This window comes from Heliangelus exortis, chromosome 1, assembly GCF_036169615.1.
Source record: "Heliangelus exortis chromosome 1, bHelExo1.hap1, whole genome shotgun sequence".
In the NCBI taxonomy this organism is placed as follows: domain Eukaryota; kingdom Metazoa; phylum Chordata; class Aves; order Apodiformes; family Trochilidae; genus Heliangelus; species Heliangelus exortis.
The window spans coordinates 37,539,770-37,550,407 of record NC_092422.1 but is presented as its reverse complement, the minus strand read 5'-3'; the positions used below and the strand labels follow the sequence as shown (position 1 = coordinate 37,550,407).

Sequence of the window (10,638 nt, the reverse complement as noted above, 5' to 3'; positions counted from 1 at the left end):
TAGCTGGATAATTTACCTGTGTCATTTATGGGGAAGGAGGAATGATCACTTTTATTATTTATCAAACCACGGAGAGGAATTGTTTTCCAGTTCAATGTTTAAGCAGACAAACCCAAACCAGCAGAGCAGCTCTCTCCTTCCTTCGGCGAGTATCTCGGTTGACCCTTCGGGAAGGGGAAGGAGAAAGGTGTGCAGGCGTAAATGGGGGCCGAGACGGGGCTGGAGTCAGAGCAACGTGAATTATAGATGAAAAGACATGTATTAAATATAAAGTCGAACGCCGCGGAGGAGGGCCGGGGCAGGCTGCTGCCTCGGGCGCGGCGCCGGGTGGCGGCCACGCGGCAGGCCGCGGAGACTGCGCGGCCAACTGCGCTCCGCGCCGTACCCAACAACGCACCGCGGGCGGCAGCGCTTCCCGCTCCCCCGCGTAAGAAGGGGAACCGAGCGCGCTGTAAGACACTCCCCCCATCCTAAAAAAAAAAAACAAACCAAAAAAACCCCCAAAAAGCACCACCAACCCAAACGCTCATCACATCCTTATTTTTTTTCCACGCTACTCCGAGCTTATTCGCAAGCCCTACTGAACCTCCCTGCCCCCGCCGGGACGGCCCCGACCCCCACTGCGTTCCCCATCTCCCTCCTCCCGCTACCCGCAGGCACTGCGCCCCCGCCGGCGGAGCGCCCGCCCGCCGAATCCCCACGAACCCCGCGTCCCGCCGCGCCTGCCTCCGCGCCCGCCTCTTCACCGCCCCCGCCGCCCCCCGCCGCCTCCCTCCGCTCGGCTCCCCGCACCCCGGCGGCCCCCTCCGCGCGTAGCGGGTCCGCTGCGCTGCCCGGCAGCCCCCACCACCCGGCCGGGCCGGGGAGCGACGTGCCCGGCGGCCAATGCCAGGGCAGCGCTCCGCCATCCACCGCCCCCGCTGGTGCGGGCCAATGCGGTGCGGCGGGAGGGGTGGCTTAGCGCCGCTCACACCCTCCCTCTGGGCTTATTGAGAGTTATATCAAGAATTTCAGTTCAGAGAGAGAGAGAGACAGGGAGGGAGGGAGGGAAGGGAGGAAGGAGAGAGCGCTTATGAGGGAGAGAGGCTGGGAGGGAGAAGGGAAAGCGCTGTCGCTTTCTCCCGCCACTAAAGCAATAACGTATTAGGATTTTTTTTATATATGTATATTTTTTTTCTTTTTTTTTATGTGCGTGTGGGCAGATATCACCCCAGAGATAAAGAGGGAGACAGAAGCATCGCCAGACCAACTCTTGTAATTTCCAGTAAGAAGTTGCAGACTTCATGTAGCTGTCTCTGCTCTGCTGAGAGAGGGATGGAAACTGTGTGCAGTGCGGAGTGAAAAATACCCCCGCTCTAAAGAAGTGCACCGGATTTGTTTGCTTGCTGTTTGTTTGGGTTGTTGCGTGCACCTTAAACACCCGAAGGATCGCCGCTCAATAGAAATGAGACGTGGAGAGGATGACTAACGACAGAACTGTGAATTTGTTCCCTGGAGTTGCTAATTTGCCACCCCGAAGCAACACATACCTCAAGGAGGAAGCGTTTGGCTGCTGCTGATTTCTCCAAAACTGGTGGTTTACCAGATGCATTGTGCTGTAACTGCTGGAACTGATCATTGCTTGGCTGCAGCAGATCGTCAAAGGTAGACAACCAACGTAAGTGCAAAGTTACCCATACACTGTGATGCATTTCATTTAAAGAAAAGAAAAAAGAAAAAACCCAAAACAAAACAAAAAAAACCAACCAAACCCCAACATGCAGTGTATTTATCCAGAGAAAGAATCAGTGTTTCAGATTCAGTTGATGTTGGTGGCAAAGGCTCACCTCGCTGTCTCTGCATCCCTACCTGCATCACTCTGCTGGAAGTAATCACGGGCATCAGCTACCGTGCAGCTTAATGCAGATAAGATTAGTGATTAGGGGCTGCCCGGTTCCGCCAAACTGTAGGTGCTGGCAGCCTTGCACCCGGATAATGCGCGGTTAGCAGAGCATGCAAACAGAGGTCTGTCTGTCGCTTTTTTTTTTTTTTTTTTTTTTTTTTTCACCTGCATTATTAGTCTGCAGTATTTATGTGTGGCAGCTGCTAATAACATCCTGAAGGAAGATCACTGTCAATGGGGAAAAGGTGCACCATTCTTCCTTCTCTCTTCATCAGAATATATATGTTCCCCCTTCCCCCCCCCCCCACCCCCCCCCAGATCTGTAAACATGTTGGCTGCTCCTAAGTTGCAGTAGGAATTTCCAGCCTCCTGGTTTAGACTGTGTTTAAAAACAAAGTTTAAGGTTATACAGAAGGAGAAGTATCCAACATCTGGAGAGGAAACATTGAGCTGAGAGTGTAAGAAACTGTAAGTCCTGTTATTGTCTCATCAGTTAACAGGGATGTGAAGTAGCCAGTGACGACTGCTGCAGCAGCAGCATGTCCGGGTGGTTATTTCCCAGTACGGTAGCTGTGGAGGGGAATGCAAGGTACAAGGAGCAGAGAAAAATCTGGTTTGCAAGAGCTAAAAAATATGCATGGAAGCAAACTGCATTTGGCAGCTAACATAACAATTAGAATCCAGAAGTAGTGCAGGAAGATTTTTTTTTTTTTTTCACTTGCACCAAATGACTGGGTGGAGGAGGGTAGAGGGGGAATGCACGTTATGGATTACACGGTGTACCAAAAAAATTATTCAGAAAGTACATGTTGGAACGGTAGCTACCCTTAGTCCTTCAAGTAGTTATTTCCATTCTCACTTTGTGCAAATGCAGCCGACGGGATATTGGTGCATTTGTCCAGAGGGACTGCTTGTAAAAAGGAACCGTAGAAAAATGTACTGCTGCAAGTGTGCATTGCAAAAACAAGTAGTAGTTGAAGGTTGTGGATTTGTTGTGCCTAAGAAACCAATAATGCTGTTCTGTGTGGTTGTGTTGACAGTGCTGTCTCCAAATAAGAAATGAGATGTAATGCATCCTGCAGTCAATGCATGCCTCCTCTTGCAAATCACGCATCATTCCTCTCTGGAAACCTTTAAGTCCTAAAATCTGGGAAAAGAGAATAAAAGCATTATCATGGACCTGAGGGAATTTTACCTGTTGGCCGCTTTGATTGCCTGTTTGAGGCTGGATTCTGCTCTAGCTCAAGAACTTATTTACACTATTAGAGAGGAGCTGCCTGAAAACGTACCCATAGGGAACATACCAAAGGACCTGAACATTTCTCACATCAATGCTGCCACAGGGACCAGTGCCAGCCTTGTCTACAGACTGGTGTCTAAAGCAGGGGATGCCCCTTTGGTCAAAGTGTCCAGTAACACCGGTGAAATCTTTACAACATCTAACAGAATAGACAGAGAAAAACTCTGTGCTGGAGCTTCCTATGCAGAAGAAAACGAGTGTTTCTTTGAACTTGAAGTGGTGATTCTTCCCAATGATTTTTTTAGGCTGATCAAAATAAAAATAATTGTAAAGGATACTAATGACAATGCACCTATGTTTCCATCCCCTGTCATCAATATCTCCATCCCAGAAAACACTCTGATCAACAGTCGCTTTCCAATCCCATCAGCCACAGATCCTGACACAGGTTTCAACGGTGTGCAGCACTACGAGTTGTTAAATGGACAGAGTGTCTTTGGACTGGATATTGTAGAAACTCCAGAAGGGGAGAAATGGCCTCAGCTGATTGTGCAGCAAAACTTGGACAGAGAGCAAAAAGACACCTACGTGATGAAAATCAAAGTGGAGGATGGAGGAACCCCACAGAAATCCAGCACAGCCATCCTGCAAGTCACAGTAAGTGATGTCAATGATAATAGGCCGGTGTTTAAAGAGAGTCAAGTAGAGGTTCATATACCAGAGAATGCCCCAGTAGGCACTTCTGTAATTCAGCTTCATGCTACAGATGCAGATATAGGAAGCAATGCAGAAATCAGATATATTTTTGGTGCCCAAGTCGCTCCTGCAACCAAAAGATTTTTTGCTTTAAACAACACCACAGGGCTGATTACAGTTCAGAGGTCCTTAGATCGAGAAGAGACTGCTATTCACAAAGTGACAGTACTGGCTAGTGATGGTAGCTCTACACCGGCCCGGGCAACTGTTACCATCAATGTCACTGATGTAAACGATAACCCTCCTAACATAGACCTCAGGTACATAATAAGTCCCATCAATGGCACAGTGTACTTATCTGAGAAGGATCCCATCAATACAAAGATTGCCCTAATTACAGTTTCAGATAAGGACACTGATGTGAACGGCAAAGTGATCTGTTTCATTGAGAAGGAGGTCCCCTTCCACTTGAAGGCGGTTTATGATAACCAGTATTTGCTAGAGACCTCTTCCTTATTGGACTATGAGGGCACCAAAGAATTCAGCTTTAAAATTGTTGCTTCTGATTCTGGCAAGCCCAGTTTGAACCAGACTGCCCTAGTAAGAGTTAAACTGGAGGATGAAAACGACAACCCTCCGATTTTCAGCCAGCCTGTAATTGAGCTGTCAGTTTCTGAAAACAACCGTCGTGGTCTATACTTAACAACTATTAGTGCCACAGATGAAGACAGTGGGAAAAATGCAGACATTGTTTATCAGCTTGGCCCTAATGCCTCCTTTTTTGATCTGGATCGAAAGACAGGAGTTTTGACAGCCTCCAGAGTTTTTGACAGAGAAGAGCAGGAACGTTTCATTTTCACTGTTACAGCCCGAGACAATGGCACCCCTCCTTTGCAGAGTCAAGCAGCTGTAATTGTTACTGTGTTGGATGAAAATGACAACAGTCCCAAATTTACTCACAATCACTTCCAGTTTTTCGTATCGGAGAATTTACCAAAGTATAGCACAGTGGGAGTGATAACAGTGACCGATGCCGATGCCGGGGAAAATAAAGCAGTGACCCTTTCCATCCTGAATGACAATGAAAACTTTGTGCTGGATCCGTACTCTGGAGTTATAAAGTCCAATGTTTCTTTTGATCGGGAACAGCAGAGCTCCTACACTTTTGATGTTAAGGCAGTGGATGGAGGGCAACCTCCTCGCTCTTCTACAGCAAAAGTAACCATAAACGTCATGGATGTTAACGATAACAGCCCCGTCGTCATCTACCCACCTTCTAATACTTCTTTTAAGCTGGTGCCACTTTCAGCAATTCCAGGATCGGTGGTAGCTGAGGTCTTTGCTGTGGATATAGACACAGGAATGAATGCTGAGCTAAAGTACACAATTGTAAGTGGAAATAACAAGGGTTTGTTTCGGATTGATCCAGTGACAGGTAATATCACTCTGGAAGAAAAACCAACTCCTAGTGATGTGGGGCTGCATCGCTTAGTTGTCAACATAAGCGATTTGGGCTATCCCAAATCCCTGCATACTCTTGTGCTTGTGTTTTTGTATGTAAATGATACAGCTGGAAATGCCTCTTACATTTATGACTTGATACGCAGGACTATGGAGACACCTTTGGACCGGAACATAGGGGACAGTAGCCAACCCTACCAAAATGAGGACTATCTCACAATCATGATCGCCATTGTGGCAGGTGCCATGGTTGTCATAGTGGTGATCTTTGTCACAGTTCTCGTTCGTTGTCGACATGCATCCAGATTCAAAGCCGCCCAGAGGAGCAAGCAAGGTGCTGAGTGGATGTCTCCAAATCAGGAGAACAAGCAAAACAAGAAAAAGAAAAGGAAGAAAAGGAAGTCTCCGAAGAGCTCTCTTCTGAACTTTGTGACCATTGAGGAGTCCAAACCTGAAGATGCCGTTCATGAACCTATCAACGGGACAATAAGCCTTCCAGCGGAGCTGGAGGAGCAAAGTATAGGAAGATTTGATTGGGGCACAGCACCACCAACAACATTTAAGCCTAATAGTCCTGATCTTGCCAAACATTACAAATCTGCCTCTCCGCAGTCTGCTTTTCATCTCAAACCTGACACTCCAGTCTCAGTGAAAAAGCACCATGTGATTCAGGAACTCCCCTTGGACAACACCTTTGTTGGTGGCTGTGACACCCTTTCCAAACGCTCTTCCACTAGTTCAGATCACTTCAGTGCCTCAGAGTGCAGTTCCCAAGGAGGCTTCAAGACAAAGGGCCCCTTACACACCAGACAGGTAAACGAGCACTTTTACTGGTCTATAAGTACTGCATACAAGTGCCCGATCAACCAGTATTAAAAGTGCCACTATGTTGTGGAGTTTTATTGTTTCAGTGTGATTGAATTTAGTTATATTGTGGGGGGAACAAAAAAAACCCAAAAATACAAAAAAGGAAATAAAAAACCCAACAAACAAACAAAAAATCACAAGAAAAAAAGAAAAGAAAATAAAAATACAGCAAAAACTTGACCCCTTTATCATTTACCTGGGTCTTAACCATGCATCTCTGAAATGCCTGTGATACTTTGGGTTTTGAAGAATACTGATTGTTACAGAACTGTCGCGCATCTGTGCGTGTTAACATGCACGTGCATAATAAATACTGGAAAAAAGAAGACTTTTTTTTTTCTCCCCAGTATTTGACTGTCAAAACATAAAAGCTATTGAAGAAGAAAAACTGTTTCCTTATATGTCAGATTTCAGTTAGAAAATTTGACTCCTTCAATATTTAAGGGAGGGATATGTACATTCAGTTTCAAATTTCAAAGTGAGTTGGCTTGAGTTTCTTTTACAGTTCAAGCTGATTTGAAACCTTGTTAATTTAGTTTTATGAAAGGGGTTAATTTTTTTCCCGAACAAAGCTGGATTTCCAACCTACTTCATCTGTGAAGCACGTGGTTTGTTGGTAGTATATAACTTAAGCCATACAGAAGTCTTCCTCTGTTTTGAGTTCAAGCTGATTTTGTTGTAATAGATTAAAGTTGGTATTGTGTAGGCAATTTGTTGCATAATTTAAAAAATAGCCAAAGCATACTTTTGAAAGAAATGCGTTCTCTGAATACATCTGAATTAAGCAAGAAAAAAAAAAAAAAAGTCAGCCCACTGTAAATATTTTCTCATTTTAGTGATGCATAAGTGATCTGTCATAACTCATTTTAAACTGTGAAATACGCCATATGAAGAGGGATTAGGAGGCTGAGAAACTCATATCTCAACCAAATCCAGCATTAGTTTTTCTTAGGTCTAATAATTCCTTGCTAATAAAGATTTAAATGCGGCGCTAATTTGTTACCGGCGCTTGTCCTTTGCCACGGAACCAGGGTGTCGTCTGGCCTGTAGATGGCACTGGGGTACCACGTCCCTTTGGCTGGCCCGATGCCAGCCCTGCAGTAGCAAGGAGAAGAGTGGGAGGGGGGCGGAGGGGAGGCGGGTTGGGAAGGGGGGGAGTTGGTGTTGAGCGAGGGATGTATCAAGCTGATGTTCCTGCCAAAGAACCTTTTACTTAATGCTAGTTGCAGCGGGGTGATGGTCAGCAGTTAAGTTTGCGTGTTTGCAAGGCGACTTCCCTAGTGCTTCGCTTTTGCTGCACTGACTTTGGGTAGGTGTTCGGAGTCGCATTCATCTTGCAGCTGGCGCTGTACCCTCCAAGTGATGGTGATTTGTCTGAATTTATTAGGGATGTGAATCTTAGAGAATCAAGTGAGACACATTTAGGCTTGTCTTTGCAAAAAGATTTTGACAGTAGCCAAGTTTAGGATAAAATCATCTTCTTGCTGTTGCATTAGCCTGATCTGAGATGAATGTGATGCTCTCAGAACTGTGTCTTGACTTTGGGTGTCTGTAAGGTGTCATACTAACAAGATGCTAAGAATAAAACAAGCACTTTTCAGGCACTTCTGCTAAAGTAACTGCTCTAAAACAACTCGTACTTACAAGAAGACACTGAAAATACCACAGACAAAATATTCTCACAAAATGTTAATCTTTTTAAGGACTTTAAATAAGAGTATACTCCTGGAGCCGTCTTCAGGCTGTTGCACAGCACCATATACATACTGTCAGCGTAAGTTAAAAAAGAAACAATTTTAAAAAGAGCCCAACAAATTTATGGAAGAGCTCTGCATAATCTCTGGTTACTAAGCTGAAGTTTTTTCCCTAGTTTTAGTTACAAAATGTAACACCCCCAACCCACATACTCCTTTTCTGTTCAGAGATGTTATCAATTTAGCTTAAATTAGTTTTAAGAACTCTATTAAGAAACTCAGACTTGATCCCCCACAGCATCTTGAGGCAGTTAAGAATTATGTACCTGACAGAACGTATAAGCTCTTCACAGTGAAATTGAATATAACGAGGAAAAAAAACCCACCCCAAAACAAAACACCAAACAAGAAACAACAGGCAGTATTTTCACAGTTAATATTAAATATACTGTTTTCAGTTTAATAATAATGTCAATCATTATACTTATATATGGTCCTGATTCAAATGCCATTGAAGTCTTACTAAATCCATTTTTAAAGTGTCAGCAGATATGCCTATCATGTGCTTTGAATTGCTCCCTGCAAAAGTTGTAATAATATATGTAACTGGAAATACAACTCTTTTTTATGTAGACAATTATCAAAATTGAGCTTGTGTGTTTTTATTCTGTGGGGAAGGAGGAGATAGTGTCTTTCTGTCCCCAAATGATGGGTATTACAGGACATAACCTTTCTATGTCCCCTTGTCACTTTTGGCTGGAGGAGTGTAACCAGCAGTGGTAGTGATCATTAGCATCCTTCCTATTATTCAGTCTGTAATTCCTGAAATTAGGATGTAATTTAGATAGTATTCATTGGCACAGGTGTTAAATACACTTCCATAGGTTTTTTTTTTTTTTTTTTGGATTTCTGATAGGGGATGGCCTTTAAGGAAAGTATGCAGACTTAAAAATCTTACAGAATAGTAGTGCATGCTAATGCTACAGTATCTGAAAAACATTTTGTAAAATCCCTTTAGGAAGAGATATGTAGTTCTGTGCCACTGTACTGTTTTTTTGAGGCTTAACATAATTAATTTCTCTGTATCTAACATTAGAAATTGTATTAAGTTAACCTATACATTAAACTGTATTAAGTTACCTATACATTTGCCAAGTTTTCTGTATGTGGTTTGCAAAGGGTGTGGGAATTGTTGTGGAGGATATTAAGCTAGGGAAAGAAGAAATATGGGATTAATATATATATGAAATACTAGCATCCTTCATTTTTACTTAAAGTTTCTTTCAGTCCAAGGTAAATACATATACAATTTGTCTTGAAGATACATTAATATTAATACAGAGCTGAGACTGAAGTCTACACTTGGACTTCATTCAAGCAAAATTCTGTTACTTTTAATGAAAGCTTGGCCTAAAAGTCTGTTAGAACTGGGTCCTAGGTGATGAAGCTTTCACTATTCAAAAACAGATTGTTTGATAAAAATTTCTTAGCGTTTTCTTGCTGGGCAATTTCTGTGCAATCATCAATAAATTTTAGTGGAAATTCTGTGGTTGAGTCTTCTCATTTCACTTAGAATTGCACAGGCTGATGTTTAGGAAGTACCCAGTATAAAAACCAAAGCCTTCTTCAAGTGCCTATCTTGCAGTAAACCTGGTGGATGCTCTGAAAAGAGCATTTTTGAATACTTGAACTTGGAATTGTTCTAAATGCTAATTCACATAATTAGGAGCATGAAAAGGATGTTGCACACCACCAGCTTATATAGCTATGCTTCCAAAATCAGTGTTATGACTCATAAAGAATACTGAAATCTATGCAGGCTTCTCAATCAGTGTTCTTTTCAGTATGTGATTGAACCTTCAAATGCACTTCAAATTAGTAAGTCACTACACCAAACAGCTACACAGAAATACAGTATAAGAAGACATGTTTTATTCTTCTTTGTGAAAGACCTCTTATAAAAAGCAAATAAACAGACAAAAAACTCCTACTCGGTATCATTAGATTAACAATAGACTAAATAATAAAAGAAATTACAGCAAATTTACCATGGTTATCCCAGTTTTAAATTATAACAACTTCATTTAATCAGATTTGAAGTAAAGCAATGACAAATAACACAGGTTTAAAAATACGTATCAGTATGGGTTATGAGAAAAACCTTCTATCTTCATTTCTAATCAAATAGCATTTAGGCATGTGCTTCTATAGTTGTGGGAATGAAGCTGATCCTTAAAGTCCAAATTCTTTCAAATGTTGTCTTCAAAAAAGACAGCCATAAGCACACTCTAAGCACTTTTCTGAATCAAGATGATAATTTGTAAGTTTTGGAAATGTGCACAGTTCTAATAGATTCAGAAAAGCTAAATATGTACTAACACCACTCTTCTATTTCTGTACTCTCATGGCAGAAATTAAGGGTTTGGGGCTTGACTGACATGTTTAATGCATTCCTTACTAAGGTATATTGTTGATTATATAGTCAGAAGCTCCATGGAGCTTGCATTACTCCTTTTTCAGGCAGTGGACTTTTTGCCTGATCAAGGAATGAGTAGCAAGGTTCCTGCTGATCGATGCACATCACTTAAACTTTCTGTGGCAAGTGTAATTTGTATTATCTTACTCTGGAATGTTGAAATTTGTAACTTTAGGGTTTATGTAAGAGAAGAGAAAAGCTGAAAACATTAATGACTCATAATTTGAAATGCCAAGAGTGGCAATTTCAAGGTGCAGAAGTTCATGGAAATCTGCATTGAAGCAGCAGTGCAGAGTCTACGTCACCTGCAAGTATTAAAATT

At 42.6% G+C, this 10,638-nt stretch overlaps 1 protein-coding gene across 3 annotated transcripts in view; it reads left to right on the top strand.

Annotated features, from left to right (window-relative positions):
• The first annotated feature begins 984 nt into the window (after positions 1 to 984).
• The window catches only part of PCDH9 (protocadherin 9), a 673,217-nt gene continuing 663,563 nt past the window's right edge, over positions 985 to 10,638 (top strand). Inside the window, exons 1-2 of one of the 3 annotated variants that reach the window (XM_071740578.1) lie at positions 985 to 1,657; positions 2,923 to 6,092. In XM_071740578.1, the coding sequence (XP_071596679.1) occupies positions 3,057 to 6,092 (3,036 nt within the window). In that variant the 5' untranslated portion in view covers positions 985 to 1,657; positions 2,923 to 3,056. The remainder of the gene's footprint in view (positions 1,658 to 2,922; positions 6,093 to 10,638) is intronic. The other 2 variants (XM_071740588.1, XM_071740595.1) reach the window with 2 other exon arrangements.